Here is a 19,041-nt window from a genome sequence, read left to right as displayed (position 1 = left end):
ACAGGCTGAAGAGCGCCATACACTTACTGAAGATTAAATTGGAGCTGGGTATGTAGGATTCGGTGATAAAACAATTGGGGTTGGTTCCTTCCCGAGGCAAGGATGCTTTGGGCTTTATCAGAAACCAGGCTCGCATAGCTAATCAGTGGCAGGACCAGCCCCGGCTGCAAAACGGGAGTCCCAGGCAGCCCCTTGAAATACATACATGCTCAAAACTCATTACTTCTGATGTACCTTGTTCTTGACCTAAATGCAATAGAAATTCTTCCTTGGGGGGCACGATATACATGAAAAAGTACAACTTCTCTTTAAAACGCCATTAGAATATTTTATTGTGTGTGGACATACACTCTTGTTACTCCTAAATGCTATTCTATTGAGCACAGTTTATATTCACTGGCAAAGCAAAATCTCCGGGGAAGCCAGAGAGGGAATGCAATTTCTAGTAATAACAGCTCACAACAGTGAATACTCTCCACTTATCCCCACAATTTCCAGCTATTCTGGACTCCTTTCTGAATTAACCTTTCATATCAAAAGGAGCAATTCTGCACACTAGAGACTCCGGCACAATTTCATGCATAATTTATTCACTCAGTTCAACATTAAACGCACAGTCCTTGACTTTGTCAAGGTGGATTCTGTTGGCAGACTTCACAAGCAGCAAAACACAAGAAATGAGATCCACAGCTCAACCTCTGCACCTAGCCTGTCTGCTGAGCAAGTGGGAGGGGTGGTCCGGAGGAAAAGAAGAAGAGACTCCAGCGCAGCAGGCTGCCATGGAGGATCTCTGGCCCCCGTCACGTTATCGCGTCCACCGTCTCTCGGAAATGCCTTCCCCCCCCCCAAGTTAAAAAAAAAGTAAACAAAACAAACTCGAATTCTGTGTCAGCAACAAAAGTCTGGTAGAATGTGTTGGCTTCCGATGACTGCTCTGTGGGTGGAGAGCGGTGGGGTTCCCAGGGTGGCTTTGGGTGCACCACTGCCAGTGCCTATTCCAATAGACGAGACATTAGCTTGAAGTCACAGGAGAAGGGCTCACTTCAGAAATTTAAATAACACAGACTCTCCAATGAGATCTCAAGCCCTGGATTTGTACTCACAGGTTGGTCTTCGGGAATACAGAGATCCAGTTTCTTTTCCTAAGCTGCTTATTTGGACCCTCAGATGAGGGGTGTGTGCATCAGCTGAGAACCCGGAACCCAGCTCACCACCAGACGTACCTGAGCCTTTTCTGTGCCTGAAGCAGCTTAGGGTAGATGGGACCTCCACTTTCCCTCCTTGGACATGTGACCTCACCTCAATACCATGGGCCCAGCCACCACAGGCCCAGCCACCACGGTCCCACCGTGGCCCAGTTTCAGAGCCTGCTCTTCTCCTCAGTCTCATGCATGACCAACAATTTTCATTCATCCTGGAACCAACAACTTTTTTCCAGTTAATAATTACATTAGCTTTGCAGCCTGAGCACTTCATACATGCCAGCAACATTACCACGGGTTTCATGAGCATGACGAGATAATTATTAATACCCACGTGCTGCAGATAAAGGAACTGAGGCTCAAAGATCCTAATTACCACACAGACCACCTCTCCTGCAGGCCTCAATTTCCCCTACAAGGCACAGTGTGCAATTAAGCAACTATCATTTGAATGGGGAAACAGACACTGAGTTCCCTAAATACATTAGGCAAAGTGATTTGGTCCCTAACTTTTGCACTGACCCCTTAAAAACATGACTTTCCACCACCAGCCACACCCCACTTTCCAATGCCCTGGCTGATGTGAGGCCGAGGAGTGTGCCATGGGACGTCATTGGGAATTCCACAAGTGCTAGAGATTTCCACACAGGACATTTTTGCGAAGGTCTTTAAATCTAAACTTTCACCAGCAGCCCCCACGGTCTAGTTAGAAGCCTGATACACATAAACTGGAGCCTTACCAAAACTGAGTCTTACTTTTATAATTTGCCTTTAAATTTACTGCAAGACCATGAAAATTAAACGCCTCTGGTCCTGGCAAAGTAGCTGGCTACGGGCTCAGCAGTCCTCCTCGGTTCCCATTCTGCAGCCTTTTTATTCTCTCAAGACAGTTTCTGGATTTGGACCAAATGACTGAAATCTGTGAAAACTCCGAGGTGCGGCACGTTTCCCGTTTATGATCTTTTCCACCCAGGAGACGCTGATTTGCATCTTGATTATGACATACCACAAGGAAGCGGAGAAGCCCGACTTGGCCCTGGATTCTGTTTACCCACTTCCCCAAACCACCATGCAATTTGAGATGATTGGCAGGTAGTGACAACAGCACCAGGTAGGGTGGCCACATCAGACTCGGGGTACAACAGCGACCCCTTCACCTGTGTCCTACCTACCCCCTCCCCTCCCCCATCACAGCATGCCAGGGCCAAGGAGGCCCGAAGCCTCGGCCTGGTGTTAGAGATCCCTGCAGCAAGATCTCACACTTTCAGACTGACATCACAAAACTCCTGGAACCGTACCTCAGCCTGCTGTTCTCTACAGAGGCCAGAGACAGGCCAGCTCCTTTACATCCCACGCTGGAAAACTGGGGGCATGGGACCTAACCTTTCTGTACCTCAGTCCTCGTTAGGAAACCTGGTTGAACATCCAGCTCTGAGAACAGTTGTGAGACTTTAACCTGGTGATGCTTTCAAGATACCAAATGCACCGCCTGGTGCGGGGCAGTTTGGCATTCCCTGTGCCGTTTAGTTGCCTTCTTTGTATCTTATTTTAGAGGGGAGCCTTCCATGTATGCGATCGACTTTGAATGTCATCTTCACAATATTTCTGTTGTGATTGTTCTCATACAGATATTGACCCAAAACCCAGAGATGAAGTCACCTGTGCAAAGGTTACTTGGCTGGTAAATGGGGAGCCGGGATTTGATCATATATCTTTGATTTAAAGCCCACGGAGCCACATGCCACGCCGCCATGCCGATAAACGGTTGACGAAAGGAGCTTTGCAAGAACTGACAACATATTGAGGAGGAATTTATGCAGGACCATAAACTCACCTCACAATGAAAATAAATTCAATTCTCAAGTATCCCTACAGGGTTCTCCAGTGCAGAAAAGGGATCTCCAATGTGTGCTCTCAGAAGCAGATCACTGTCCACCACATTTCCCTCTCTCTGCTGGGACCCTGTCACTCACCTGTCACCTCTGGAGAAGACTCATCCCTGGTGACAGGAGCCACTTCCCCAAGACAGGCTACTGGAATGTGTGTTAGGGTTCTTCAGAGACACTGTGCCAAGAGTGTGTGTGTGTGTGTGTGTGTGTGTGTGTGTGTGTGTACGTGGGTGTATGTGCATGTGTGTATGTGTGTGTGGGTGTGTGCATGTGTGTGGGTGTGTGTATGTGTGTGTGTGGGTGGGTGGGTGGGTGTGTGCGTGTGTGTGTGTGTGTGTACGTGGGTGTATGTGCATGTGTGTATGTGTGTGTGGGTGTGTGTGGGTGTGTGCATGTGTGTGGGTGTGTGTATGTGTGTGTGTGGGTGGGTGGGTGGGTGTGTGCGTGTGTGTGTGTGTGTGTGTGTGTACGTGGGTGTATGTGCATGTGTGTGCGTGTGTGTGGGTGTGTGTATGTGTGTGTGTGGGTGGGTGGGTGGGTGTGTGTGTGTGGGTGGGTGGGTGGGTGTGTGCGTGGGTGTATGTGCATGTGTGTATGTGTGTGTGTGTGTGTGTGGGTGTGTGCATGTGTGTGGGTGTGTGTGTGTGGGTGTGTGCATGTGTGTGGGTGTGTGCATGTGTGTGGGTGTGCGTATATAAAGAGATTTATTAGAAGGAATGGGTCACACAGTGTGACTGTGCACGCCACAGGTGCAGATCTTCAGTGTGAACCAGCAGGCTGGACGCCCAGGAAAGCTGGTGACATAGAGCAGGTCCAAGAGCCATCTGCAGGAGAGGTCTCTCCTGCCGAGGAGGCCAGTCTGTTTGTACCCACCTGGTCAGATGAGGCTCACCCCCTAATATGGAGGACCATTTGTTTTACTTGAAGTTTATCACCTTTGTAAATTTCATTTCAAAAAAACATCCTCCAAATTGGCACAAAAATTTAGCCATCAGAATTTTAACTTTTTTTAAAAGTATTTTTCATAGTTGTAGATGGACAGAATGCCTTTATTTTATTTGTTCATTTATACGTGGTGCTAAGGATCGAACCCAGTGCCTCACACATGCTAAGCAAGCTCTCTGCTACTGAGCTAAAGCCCCAGACCCTAGCCATCAGAGTTTACCCCCAGCCCTCCCCATCCCAATGGACAACAATTAACTGATACAGAATTTAAAGGGTCAGAAAAGGGCTGGGGATGTGGCTGGGTGCGAGGGTACTTGCCTAGCATGTGCAAGGCCCTGGGTCCACTCACTAGTACTGCAAAAAAATAAATAAAAACAAAGGGTCCCAAAGAGCACAAGTCAGTGGTGCGGCTTGGGCTTAGGAGTCTCCCATAGGTGTGGCTCAGCTGAGAAGAGGTCTCATGAGATCCTCTCCTCTCACCTCTTCTGTGTCTTCTCCCCTCACAAGGTGGTCCCAGTCGGCTGCCCCTCAACCATCCCATGCAACAGGTCCACACCCCCTACTCCGGCTCTGCCTCCAGGCCCCAGCTCCTTGTCCCTACCCGTCCCTGGAGCCTCTGTGCCCTTTCAGCACCCTCCTCCTGGCCACCAGCCTCGGCGTCCGCCTCATCTACACATGCTCCTTCACGAAGGATGCTTCTTGAGGCCAGTTTCACGTCTTTGTTTGAAAACTCGCCCCTACTCACTCGACTTCCTCTGGGCCATGGACTTCATCTGAGCACAGGGCCCCAAGAGACCAGTCTGCAAATCAGGCTTTGAGGAAATCTCATGGGCTTCTACATTTCCACTGCAGTGGCCCAGCAGTCCTGAACCTGCAGCTATAAGAAATGACAGTCTCCTGGATCTTCATTCTAACATTGTATTGGAGGCCCAGGATGCTCCAGTATATAAACCATCTCATGCCAAGATCCTCAAAGAATCCTTCAATGACCCCTGAAGGGAACTAACAAACACAAACAAGAAACTTCACACACCAGTGCGGGAGCAAGACAGGCTTTCCTGGGGAGATAGAGCAAGTCCCAGATCTCCCCCGCTGGTCAGAATCGGGTCACGTGCCCACCTTTAACCCAACACTGTGGCTGAGTCAGGAGGACACTAACCAGAACAAAACCCCAGGTCTGAGAGTGACACCCTTGGAGACGCGGCAGTGAGTGGGGGCTCATCCACCCACCAGACAGGAGCCCAGCAGGACGGTGGTAGCAGAGACGTGACAAGTCCTCATCTCTGTCCCAGGGGTCTCCACGCTGGGCTCCCCCATAATCTAGGGACCCCAAACATAGAAAAGAGAAATATAAACAAGCTGAGAATCTGGGGCTATTGGACCCTTTCCCTGTTTCAACTAAGCCTCTCTCCATTTTGTATTTTCAATATTGGGCTCCTTTGCCAGCCTTTCTTTAAAAATTGTTTCTTAAGTAAATAATAAATAAACCAGTGTGTCTGAAGAAGGCTTACCTTTTACACTTAACTTTAGACTTGTTTAATTTTAACTTTCTCCAACACTATTTTGCATATATCCTTTTCCCAGTCTCCTCCCCAGCTTCTGCTCTTATTCTGCATTTTAATTTTTGTTCCACTTCACTTATTTGGCCAGGTATATTACCTGTTAAACAGGTCATGCCAACCTATTCTCATTAAAAGGCAGACATGAACAGTGAGGAGGAAGAGAAGCTGTGGCGGTCTGGCTGAGCACTGATGGATTTATTTCCCAGCGGCCACCAGGCCGTGCTGAGAATTCCTGGAGTTGCGTACTATTTGCAGAATAATATTAGGCAGGATTTGAGAATGGTCACCCAGGATTCCCAGTTCCTGGTGATCCATGGAGCCCTGACCTAGGGGTTGCTATGAACGGACTTCACAGGCAGATATCAAGGTGGCCGATCAACTGGCCTGAGGCCTGGGAGACTATCTATGTGCCCCAAATGTAATCATATAAATTCTCAAAAGCAGAATGTTTGTGGCTGGGGTGTGGCTAAATGGTAGAGCATTTGCCGAGTATGCATGAGGCCCTGGGATTGGTCCCCAACACAAAAAGAAAGAGAGAAAATTAAAAAAAGAAAAGGGGCACTTTCTATGGTTAGTAGTAAAAGTCAGATCTGAACATGAAAAGCACCCAGTTTGCTACACCTGGCTTAAAATGGGCTGCGGGTTCGTGACAGGGTACACAGGCAGCCCTGAGGGGCCAAGAGCTGCCCGCTGGCCACAGCCCACAGGGAACAAGGCCACCAGACCTTCAACAGCACAGTCTAAATTCTGCCAGTAACCTGGAGGAACCTCGAGAGAATTCTTCCCGTAACCTCCAGTAAAACCCTAAGGTTGACCTTTGGAGACCCTAAGCACAAAACCTCACCGAGCCTTTCAAGACGTCCAACTCCCGGAACTGAGGTCATTGGTATTGTAAGTGGCTAAGTTCTTAGCAATGTTACACAGCAATAGATGTAGGACATATTTGTATCCTAAGACCTGCTTAACAATGTAGGACCAAGCACCAAGGAGGGTTTTACCATCTTGTTTTGATTTTGCTTTTTTTGCCAGTACCAGGGATTGAACCAAAGGCTTTGTGCATGCTGGGCTCTGCTGTACACAGGGCCACACCCCAGCCTAGAAGTCAACTTTTGGTGGCACTTGCTGTCTGCACACCAGGGGTACCCTAAGTTCACAGCACCCACACACCCACCATGGAGGAATTCTAACATAAGCATTTTCTTCTGGCTCTTATGGATGTCTGTATTTGCATATAATTCCAAAAAGCAGCCAAAGTTGTCACTTATTATTTGATGACTATGATTGTCAAATTATTTGATCAACTCTAACCTGTTTTCTGTCTATGGTCAGCTTTTATACACCAACATAGTGTTTTGCCATGCTGAACCACTCTGCCATCTGTGTTCCTTGAAATGTGTGGAATGAAGAGGTGACAGCTATATTTTGTTAATATAAACTTTGCAAGCAGAGCGGCCGGCCCAGACTGCAGTGTCTCAAGTGCTCATCAAATTCATCAATCCATAAAGTGTTTCCTAAGCCATTCCGTGATACTGCACAGCTAGTGCAAATAGTTTACACACATATAAGATACCAGCTTGTTAATATGAAGTTTAAGATTTGCAGCCCTGTCAAATCTGGGACCAAGAACTTTTGATTCAATTCAAAATGATAAATTTGTTTCTTTCCTGGCCCTTGTAATTTAAAAAGTAATAAGAGACAAAGAGAGCTAAATTCTCCAGGCTAAAGGAATTTCCAATGTGTGTACCTGTATATAAAATTGCCATTCAATACATGGTTATTATATTTTTAAATCTTTGTTGCTATAAACTTAATCGATACAAAGTTACCTTTAAAAGAATTTAAGCAAGGGACTATATTTTTTCTCCACTAGTCTTATTCAAATTAATTTGAAAGACTTTTTTTCCCCATGTACGGCTCCCCATTTGCCTGATGTACTCTGACATAAATTCAATACAAATTCAGCTGGCCGTTCAGAGGGGCAATCTGGAAACGTTAATTGACTGATCAAAATAAAGGCCTTGTCCTAATTCTAGACAGCTCTCATCCCTAAAAGAATCATGTTCCCAAATTCCTATACATTTAAAATAGAATTCCAGAGCCTTTGATAGAGTGTGCCAGTCTGCATTAGTTTCCCGTCTCATAAAACCCGTGGCTGAGAATATGCACCGCACACACAACTGTGGCGGACACGACCCATGGCTGTCTCCACAGTGAAAATGCTTGCGCAGCGTTGCCCTCGGATCACATTACGCATGCCACCCAGCAATTCCTGGATGAGGACAGACAGCGTGCCTGGCACCAGGCTCGTGGCCCTATTTGTTATGAAGAGCCCTTGTGCCGTCTCCAGTTCCATCAGCCCACGATGTTGTAACGTCTCTTAATCAAACTCTCTCTCAAAGTCAATTTCGCTCTTTTAGTAAAGCTACCCAAGATCCCACTAACTATGCATCCACCCCAAATGAGGATTTCCCCTGCAGAGAGGTTTGCCCTCTGTTAAAACTGATAGTCGCCGGGATCCCGAGCCACAGCTACACTTCGCTTTACACTTCAGTTCTTACCTAGCCTTTTGTGTTCTAGCCGTATTTAACCCCTTGCTGGGTGTCCTGTATAGATCTAGATATTGTGACATTTATCATCTTAAAAACACAATTCAGTGGCACGGAGTCTATTCACAATATTGTGCAATGATCAACACTATTTCCAGAACTTTCTCATCATCCCCCAAGGAGACTCTACACACATCCTCTCTCCCTCTCCCCATGACCCTTGTTCTCCTTTCTACCTCTGGGGGTGGCCTGTGTTGGGTCCCTCCCTTTGTGTCCACCTTATGTCCCTTTGCATGCTTTCAAGGTCCCTTGTCATATGTATTGGAATTCCGTTCCTTTCAATGGCTGAATAGTATTCCACTGTCTGTCTTCGCTGTGTGTTGCTTACCCCTTCTTCTACTGGTGAACACTGGGTTTTCTCACCTCTGGGTTCTGTGAACAATGCTGCCGTGAACACTTGTACGAGGTGCCCGCGTCCTGCTTCAGTTCCTCGGGACAGGTACATTCGAGGGGAAGGGCTGGGTCACGAGGTGGCTCCTTGTTTGACGTTATGAGGAGCTGCCCAGCCATTCCGCAGCTCTGCACAAGGGTTCCAATTCCCTAAATCCCTGCCAACAACTGTTTTTCTTTTTCTTTTTTTTTTTTAATATAATGGCTGACCTAATGGACATGAAGAGGTGTCTCACTGCGGTGCTATTTGCATCTCCCTAGTGACCAACAACGCCTAGCCTAGCTGTAGTTCATGTGCTAACTGGCCATCTGTCTGTCTTCTGTGTCAAAACAGCTCAAGTCCTTTGTCACTTTATAATTGGATGGCGTTTTGTTGTTGTAAATGATAAAGGTATTTATACATTCTAATATGAATCCCCTATCAGACATACAATCTGCAAATAGTTTCCCTATCCTGTGGGTTTTTTTTTTTTCATTCTTTGATAGTATCTTTGAGGAACAAAAGCTCCAAATGTTGATAAAATTTATCTTTTTTTTTTCTTTTGCTGCCTGTGCTTTTGGTGTTCTGTGCAAGAAATCACTGCCAAATCCAAGTGATAAAGACTTTCCTCTGTGTTTTCTTCTAATAGTTTTTATACGTTAGCTCTTAAATTTAGGGCTTTCAAGCACTTTGGCATATGGTTCAAGGTCAGAGTCTAGCCTCCTTGTTCCGCGTGTGCATATTAAATTTTACCAGCACCATTTGTTGAAATAAGTATCCCCATTGAATAATCTCATACCTGTGTCAATAATCAATTGACATATCTGTGAGGGTTCCTCTTATTAGTCCCAGTGAATCATTTTCAAAGAATAAATTTTAGAAAGCTTGGTTCATCTGCTCTCTGCAGAAAGAAATGATTTTCAATACTGCATGAAATATGATTTTTGTTAGAGTATTTTCCAATGTCATTTAAACACCGTTTTTTTAGAAGTTCAGATATCACAAATACGATTGTTGTTTAGCTCCCAGTCCTAGTATTTCATGCCACACATAAAAGAAAGCATGGCATAGGGTCAGGACCTAGCCATGGTTCTGTGACCTGAAAATATTAGCCATCTGCTACAGGGAGAGGTGAGGTACATTCCCACAGTCTCTGATTATCTTCGCAGAGTGGAGGCTCAACTTTGTCCTAATATCCTTGAAGATGTCAGGGGCTAATGTCCTTTCTCTCCTTCAGAAAAATATAAGTGAGGGAGGGGAGGACTAAATAGGGTGCTGGTGTCTCTGTAGTAACCTAGAGGATCCTTCTAACATAAAGAAAATTGATAAGTAGAAACAGGACGATAAATAAGTAATGTGTTAAATGAAAAGAGTTTATAAACCTTGAATTGGTGTCTAACACTGGTAGTTATGATTTAATTTTTCTCACTCACATTTGGGCCAGCTTAATGGCCAAAAAACAAATAAAATTTTATATTGTCATTCATTTTCCCCTCTTCTTGGCACTTGTACGTGATAAATATTCCATCGAGCATAAACCAAAATTTAGCTCATTTAATTTTCTCCACTGTTGAGGGAGACAGAATAAATATAGATTCAAGAAAACTGAAGTAAGAGCCTGTCAGATAATGGACAAGAAAAAAAAGAGTATTTCTAACGCAGTCCGCACCCAGACAGCCAGGAGCAAGGATTCCAACCCGAAAGTCTCCTTCAAAGAAGTTAAAGTTACATCTCAAGGAACCTAGCTCAACAAATAGCTATTTTCATCAAGAAATTAAGAGAGAGTTAGTGGAAACATCATATACCCTCTGGTGAAATGAAGACTCTGGAGCCACTACTCTGGCTCTCAGCAGAGACCAAAACCATTGAAGGGACATTAGGCTAAATCACCGTGTAGGGACCAGTCTCGTGCCTTGAACAAAGATGGAGAGTAATGGATTTCTTTAAAAGAAAAATCTCAGCATTGGGGCTGGGGATGTGGCTCAAGCGGCAACACGCTCACTTGGCATGCGCGCTGCGCTGGGTTCGATCCTCAGTACCACATAAAAATAAAATAAAGATGTTGTGTCCACCGAAAACTGAAAAATAATATTAAAAAATTCTCTCTCTCTCTCTCTCTCTCTCTCTCTCTCCTCTCTCTCTCTTTAAAAAAAAAAAAATCTCAGCATTGATATTGCACCTGGCTGAAGAGGAAAGATTTGACTCCGACTGTATACAAACTTGGCTGAAAAGGATAGGTGGAATGTGTTGTCATACAGTGAGATTATTTACTTCCAAACCCAGTTTACAACAAGATGCTGGCTCAGGACACCTTGAGGGGGCAGGAGACACAGGACTCATTTTAAAACACAGGATCCTGCAGTGAGCAGGACAGGTTAGCACAGGGCCTGGGAGTCATTGGGTCCAAAAGCTGGTCTACCCTGTTGCCTGGAGCAAGTGACCCACCCTCTCCAAGTGACCCACCCTCTCCTGTGCCTTCTTTGCTTTGGTGGCAAGGCCTGGGAGCACAGGGGCTGGTGGCTGACCAAGCCCAATACAGTCTCACTGTCAGCTACCTGAGCACCAGGAGCGTAGGTGACATTTGTACTTATGTTTTCTCCCAGGAAAAGCATGAGACACGTCTTTTTTGTGGCTATGCCTAAGCAATGAGAAAGTCATCAGACGGGGTGGCACGTGCCTGTAATCCCAGCAGGTCGGGAGGCTGAGGCAGGAGGATCGCAAGCCTCTGCTACTTAGCAAGGCCCTAAGTAACTTCAGGAGACCCTGTCTGGAAATGAAAAATAAAAAGGGCTGGGGATGTAGCTCCATGGTAAAGCAGCCACGGGTTCAAGCTCTAGTAATAAATTTTTTTTTAAAATAAAATTTAAAAAGGAATGAGGAAGTCACTGTCCAGAGAGGCTCCATCCCTGAGGACTAGATGCTGCCGCAGGGGCTTTTGCTGTCTTAAGCAGAAAGAAACTACACCTAACACATCGAAGGAATGACTTCCTCCAACATCGCCCACTAGTTCCTCCCAAGTTCTCCACCCTAGGGTCACTTTTTCCCTGACTAATGAACACCCAGGCATCTCCTGGGCATGGATGAGGCACAGATCTGCGGTGTAGACAGGAATTTGTCATCTACCCACAAAACTTCTGCCTGGACAACAGACTTCCAGTCACAGATCCTGCCAGTCAGTCTGTCCCTCTGGTTGCAATCACAGGGACAGTGGGAACAGCAGGAACACATCTCCTGCACCTAGCAAGGAGCATCTAGGAAACGGTGCGTGTTCTAAGAAGCACAGGCCCCCATTCTCTCCAGGACAGGGCAGAGCCTCAGCTGCTGTATGATCTGGACACCCAATATCCCTCCCACAGCTCCTGTGTCCATGCAGGAAAATTCAGAGGTGAGATGATTGGACTGTGAGAGCTGAAACCTAATCCATTCACTGCAGGTGAATGGAAGGACCAGGTGGTGCTGGAGGCAGAGGAGGTGGGTCACTGGGGGCTGGCCTCAAAAGGTGTATCTTCTCTGTGGCCCCTTCTCCTTCTTCTCTCTCTCTCTCTCTCTCCTGACCCCACCATGAGCTGAGTAGCTTCTCTCCACTTTTCCCTCCTGCCATGTTGCTCTGTCTCATAGCCCGTACACAGCAGTGGAGTCGGCCAGCCACGGATTGGACCTCCAAGACTATGAGCTCACAATACAGTTGTCCTCCTTTAAGTTGTTCTTATTAGGGATTTTGGTCACAGTGAAGAGAACCCAACACCAGTGCGCAGTCTGCTTTCCGTCAAATAACTTCTCCAGGTGCTTTTTAGCTAACTAACACAAAATCAATCCATCAACTAATCAACAGCCACAAAAGCTAGCCCCAAGGAGGGAGATGGCTTTTATCTGAAAAGTCAAGACTCTTCTGCTTGCCCTAACTGCCCAAGTGCAGGTGACAAAGGCCTCCCAGGCAGCCACCTCTTTCAATACTGCCCCCGGGGTGGAAATGGCTTAGGGACATCTTCTGCATTCCTCACGGGGCCTGGAAAGCAATCCCCACTTACCTTGCATTTGTTCTTGGAGTCATTAGCCTCCGACAGCACCATCATTTAAAACATTTATCATCGGCGCTGTCCTTCCCGCAATGGATTAGCACAATACATTACAGGAGCGCCTCACTGTGATGATGTATGACTCCAAAGATGGCAGCGTCCGGGGACAAGGGGGACTCAGAATAGACGTGCTGGGAGGGAATGACCCTGTGACCCACCTAGGCGGGGTCTGGAAATAAACCAGTGTTTGTTATTCTCAGCCGACTCTCCACCTCCGAGAACACTCTTCACAAGTTCCCTGGTTTTAAAAAAGCCATCCTTCATGACACAAAACTGATTTTTGGAGCTGGCCTCTAGAATGAGGCTGAGAAATGACGCAGCCCCAGCTTTGATGATGGATTTCCTTCGTGGCGTTCAAGAGAACCCTAATTCAGTCCACCCCCTCCCTCACTTAAATTTTTCAGGAGATTCTCCGAAGGAGAGAAAGGACATTAATGCCTGATGTCTTCAAGGATGTTAGGACAAAGTTGAGTCACGATTAATTAGTCTCCACCAAATTCTGGCTTTCTACTTGGCTGATGATACATTCTTTTTTTCTGCAGCTCAATCCCCCCATTTCCATCCTTCAATGTCCAGAAGGCTGCCCTCTCTATTCCTCTGTCTAAATAGGATGCAGATATTTTAGCTAACTACCGAAATAAATCATTATGAACATTCAACCTCAAAGAAAATTATAGCAAATAAAAGTGCCTCCGTGGCCTGATTCATGCTTAGCAGAGCCATCTGCAGGGTCGCAGGCTGCCTGGTTAAGATGGTCGTAGAGCACCTATTTTACAAATGTCCAGGGCACTTTTGGAACTGCCCCTCCCCCTGTGCATGTTAAGCACCTGCTCCAGGAGCTGGTGATGACTCGGGGCCCAGTTGTGCTCACTGTCCGTCCATCGGGAAGTCTGAGCTTATACTGCAGTGAATCAGCATCGTTCATGCTAAGAGAGAAAGCACAGGCAGGGGATGATGGCCGCGCACCATGACCTCCAGAGCAGGCTGCCCTCCCAGTGTGTCAACATGCCAACGTGCTGGTGCCCAGAGCTCAGGGGACACCAGCTTCTGTCACTCCCAGCTCACCAACACAGACCTCCAAAGAGACTCGGCCTCCCTTGGCATCACTCAGGCCAACATAAGGTTGGCACGTTCCATGATCTTAGCAAACAAGGCGTTTTCCTCCCACTGGATGTTGTGGGAGGATTAAAAACCAAGTGGGAAACGTGTGTGTGGTGACCAGGCACCAGACGTGCTCAAGACCCTGTGGTCGGCCACCCTTTACACTTTGCAGAACAGTGCCCTCCGTGGCTGCAGGGCCTCTCTACCCACCAGGAAATCTCGATTTCAGCAGGACAGACAAGACGGGGCTGGAGGTAGGGAGACCTAGGGAGAAATGGCTACAGGGAAGGGATGGCTGAGTGTCTCAGAGTTCTGTGTTCTAGGACCTCACGGTTAACAGGGACTGTTAACTGTGCCCGGAGCGCAGCAGGGAGCGTCCCCTGACAGGTCACTCTTTTCTCTCCTGAAACGAATCCAGCACCTTAGCAAAGCGAAGCCCTTCCCAAAGGAATATGTCCCCAGTTGCTGAAAAATTTTCCAAACTGATGTCTTCCCCTCTCACTTCTGTGAATTCCCAAACTTTCAGACCTGGTCATTTCCGTTACAATGCTTTGTTCCCTTCTACTGACTATTTTTTAACTTCTTTCTGAAAATAGGATTTCTGACGGTGAGCGGCCATGGCCACTCGCTCATTGAGCACACAACAGCTGGGAGCCGACATCCAATGACCGTTTTGTTCTAAGATGTCCGTGCTCTAGGTCCTTCTAAGTGACCCTGTGCCTCAAAACGTGGCTTGGGACATGGTGAGTTTCATCCTGTGTCTCTGTACCCCGGCAGACGCGGGCTGAGTGGCGTCCCTGGCCTGTTCCTGCACCCTCTCACCCCTGTCACCCACCGCAGGCTGAACCCCCGCTGCTCCACTGCCGTTCGCCCTGCCCCCTCCTGCCCCACCTGTGGCACAGACAGGAGCGTCCCACACTGGATTCCCACTTCTCACTCTCCTCTGCAGCCTTCTTTGTGGTCAATGTTGAGATTGGAGATTTGCACGAGGCGGAAGGGGAGCATTGTTTCACATAGGCACTCCTCTCTGGAAGGCAAATCCAAAGTCTTCCCCGGCCAGCAGGACTGCAGGTTCCACAGGAGGGTGGGGTCCAGTCCCCAGGCAATGGTAACAGACATTCTGCCGCTTTCCTTTGCCCTTCCAGCACCCACCTCTCAGGGATCCCATGCAGAACTTCCAGATTGGAGCAAAGGAAAACCTGGCTGGGAGGACTGCAGGGACCCCCTGGCCGCAGTGGCCTTGCTCTGCTGTCCTCTGAACTTAGCTTGTGGCCCACTCCTCCTTTTCCACTCCCCGACGCACCAGGGAAGAAATGTCACCAACGGAGCCCTGGGGATGCTCATCTACCATGATCCACCAGTGTCCCCCCAGGAAGAGCATGCCTGCTGCGTTTTCAATCTGTGGCAAATGGAACCAGGGGACTTGCAGAAGCCAAGAGCATAAACCATGAAAAATAGCAGCAAACACTGTCTTTACCACGCATCTCGGTGCAACCCAGGAACATCATGGTCCAGATCCATCAGTGAACGTTAAGCACCTGCTCTAAGTCCAGGCTCGTGCGAGTCACTGTGGGAAAATAAGGACAGCATGAGATTCGGGAGGGGGAGCTAATCGAGCCAAGGAAGTCACAGAGCCTTCCCAGGTGGACCCCTGTGGGACTACGGCAGGTCCGAAATGAGGGATGGGCCAGTGTGGGTGCCAGGGTTGGGAAAGGGCAGGAAGGAGGGGCTGAACCAGCCGGTGTGAGTAGCTCAATGGGGACCAGAAGAGGCAGAGAGGGGGGGCATTCTAGGAGGAGGGGTCCACAAGCACAGAGCGGGCAGAGACACAAAGGGACAGTGAGAGCTGGAAGGGGACCACGTATTTTGCTTCAAAGGACAAGCAGAGGCGGCTAGATTTTTGCTGGGAGCCTTGGATTGTCATGGAGTCAAAAAGAAGCACGAGGATGGGACAGCAAGGGCGTGACTGAAATTTGCCATCACTGTGAACACCGCCCCCCAGAGGTGAACGCAGAGCAAGGGCAGCGCGGAGCCATGGAGCAATGAGACATCTGGGGCCGCAGAGATAAAAGGAGGGATGGAATCATCAGAAGGTTCCCGGCCTTGGAGACGGAAATTATTTGGTAGTTTTCACTGAAAGACTTAAGGAATAAACTTCAGAGAAGAGATGATGAGATGAGATTTGCATCTCTGAACTCATAGTAAGATGCTTGAGAATCGGGAGACACCAACAAGAGGGAGCTTACATCTAATTCCTCCACCTTTTTCTTAATTCAAGGTAAACAGATGAAAATACCAGGCCAAAGTTTTCTTCCCAAGAAATGAATCCATTTGGTTCTTTCCTCCATGTCCAGAATAATAAAAAAGAACAACAATAAAAAAACGTTAAAACAACTCTTTAAAAATGACAGCTGCTATTTCATTGGAAGCAGCTACAATCTTCTTCTAAGATGAGAAAGTTAAACTAAACTGAACCTGAGACTCAAACACCCTTTAGTTGTGCACCGAACCCATTCAGAATCCGTGGACTCTTTTATGAAATGATAAGATGCTGAGTCCAGAGAGTTCTGACTTCACCCAGTCAATTCGGATCACTTTTGGAATGCACGGGACAAACCAAAGTGTGGCACAGATTTTGCAGTAAGAAATGAAATTAGTCCCATAAATGTTCCCAACTGAAGGATCAAAAGAACCAACAGAACAGAGAGGCCGTCATAAATCATCAGTCGTCTCTGCTCTCTGCTGGCAGACGCAAAACAACTTCGTGATGAAATCAAGTTACGTACACCCAGGGGCTGGCTGGGGATGACGGGTTCTCATCTGAACTCTCGGGGTTACAGTGCAGACAGTCCATTGGTAGAAAGCTCAGTCTCTTCCAGCTCCCACTCAGCGACAATGGGCTGTTGGAGGAACAGAAACTCGAGGTTGGTAAAAATAAAAGACGCATCTTCTAACAGGCTGCCTTCGGAGCGCGGCTTCCCCGGGTGGGGTCCTGGGTGGACCTGTCACCTCCCACCTCCCACCTGATGCCTAGACAGGTACGGATTTCACAGGTTTTCCTCCCCCTTGATAAGGACTACTTCTCTTAAAAAGCTGATGATGATTTCATAAGTGGCTTTGAAAATGACTATTAAAAAGGAACCGTCTCCCAGGCTTTACCCTCACACGGCAGGAAGTCCCAGCAGCCAGATCACCACTGCCAAACAAAGGTCTGCAGAAGTGCGTTTAGAAGCCCCATTAACAGGTGCAGGCTGGAGCCTAGTTATTTCACCTGACTGAAAACAATCCTGAGATAGTAAAAGGAGCAGTAACGGTAGTTGCTTCCCCTGTTACAGGGATCCTTGGAGCTCTTGAACGGAGAATGATATGGATCCTTAATGACAATGGATTACAGAAGGCCAGAGAGCTCTTGAGGATAGGAAACCCAATCGGGGCTTGCAGGCGGGTGCTTGGCGTCCCTGGCACGTGACGAGGCTGAAGGACAGGCCACATGCTAGTTTCCTTCTTGAAAAGTGGACACATCACAGAAATAAAAGGAGCTCCACAGGAAAAACCATGCATGTTTTATACTGAATCAAAAACGCACCTCGCTCACTGTGAGGGCAGGAGGGGCATTTGGTTGCTCCTTGCTACGGAACGTATCCTCACTTTCTTGTTCCCCTTCCACCCCCCATGTGCACACACACACACACACAAGCACACTCTCACCACAAACATGCTCACATGCACACACACATGCACTCTCACACAAGCACACAAAGTACTCACACTCACACACACACACAGGGACACGTGTGCTCACTCTCACAGACCGACACACATCCCCCCACACACGTGCTCACACACCTGTGTGTACTCACATGAGTGCTTGCACACACACTCACGCGCACACACACTCACGCCCACACACGGAATTCTTTCCATGAACAGCCAGCGTGGTCAGAAGAGGAAGAGCTCCCAAGTCATTTTCCACAGAAAAGGAAATTCCCTCTGATTCCCTCTGTTGGTTCCTCCTTAAAGCTCCAGCCTCCTGACTTCCAGGACGTCCATCCTAAGGAGGCGGGTCAGTCCTCTCACTATTGCCCACACCTCCCAACCTTGGCCCTGAGCAGGCTGCTCATGGGTCCCAAGTCTCTGCTCCTCTGTTGACAAATAGCAAGACACATTTAGGTGACAGTGACTTGTGTCGCATGTGTGCAGGAAGACGACAGGAAATGGGGTCTGTAAAGGACTGGGCACGGCCTGGAGAGCCCAGAGGAGCCCCCTCAGCACTGCAATGCCCGTCCCTGGGAACTGTTTCCCTCATCAGCTCAGGGAAGGGAATGAGGCCGCGTAGCTCCACCAGCCAAGGAAGGGGCATGACGGGGCGCAGGGCTGCGAGGGTGGGTGTCCACAGGGTCTGCCCACTCCTCGCCCAGGCTGGCACCTCTGCTCGGATGTCACAGGTGGCAGAGCTGTCGGGCGAGCAGGAAGCAGGGGTGAGGCAGGCGGGGGCGGCTTCATCTCCAGGGCCATTTCAGTGGGGCGCGGGACGAGGGCACCTGAAAAACCCGGATCCTGTTCAATTTTTGCTCCTTTCTAATTTTTCACATCATCTGTGGGAAAGAGTTGAAGGATCCGAGTGACCCTACAGAGAGGAAGGAAGGTAGGAAGGCAGGTGACTTTCATCTCCAAGGTGGGACTCGGGGTTCAGTTCCCAGTTTCCTCTGGGGACCTGGCTACTGACCGCTGCCCAGCGCAGGCCTGGTGCACTGTGCAGCACTGTCCTTCTCTGCTGTGACAGTTCTGTGCATTTTGAACTCCGCCTTAAGCTCTGCAGAGAAGAGGAGGAGCCAAAGCCTCCGGAGCTTCTAGTTTCTGGGCTTGAAAACACCGTTCTTCTCAGAAATCCTTCAGGGAACGCACAGGTGACCAAACTTCAGGGTGGTCACAGCAGCTGTCAACCAGGGTGAGAGGGACCACATCCAGCAGAGCCAAAGGGCCCCTGCCTGCAGGACTTCTCAGAGCTTCAGTGAGCTTCCAGGAAGGTCAGTTCTGGAGAGGGGCACGTCTGACCACCCAGGTCTGTCTGCCCGAGGACCCCGGGTGAGACTCCTGAGCACTTGAGGACGTGCCTGGGCAAGTCCCCAGGACTTTGACAGCTTGATTTGCTCCTTCTGGCTTAGCCTGATCTGACTTGGTAATCAAAGTCCCTGTTGTCATTTTAAGGGAGGAATTGAAGTCCCTGTAGTTAGTAATGTTTGTTCGAAACACAGAGCCGGGAATCTTAAGTCACAAGCCTTTGGGAGAC

At 48.2% G+C, this 19,041-nt stretch overlaps 1 protein-coding gene across 1 annotated transcript in view; it reads right to left on the bottom strand.

The window, feature by feature from the left end:
- The window catches only part of LOC308638489 (uncharacterized protein), a 65,288-nt gene that overhangs the window by 14,165 nt on the left and 32,082 nt on the right, over nucleotides 1-19,041 (bottom strand). The window contains exon 6 of the mRNA XM_081275993.1: nucleotides 16,538-16,651. Coding sequence (XP_081132119.1) covers nucleotides 16,538-16,651 — 114 coding nt within the window. The remainder of the gene's footprint in view (nucleotides 1-16,537; nucleotides 16,652-19,041) is intronic.

Source organism: Spermophilus citellus (genome assembly GCF_964194105.1).
Source record: "Spermophilus citellus genome assembly, chromosome: 19".
Taxonomy (NCBI): domain Eukaryota; kingdom Metazoa; phylum Chordata; class Mammalia; order Rodentia; family Sciuridae; genus Spermophilus; species Spermophilus citellus.
Note: the sequence above shows the minus strand (reverse complement) of the source record. Positions and strands in the feature narration are given on the sequence as shown.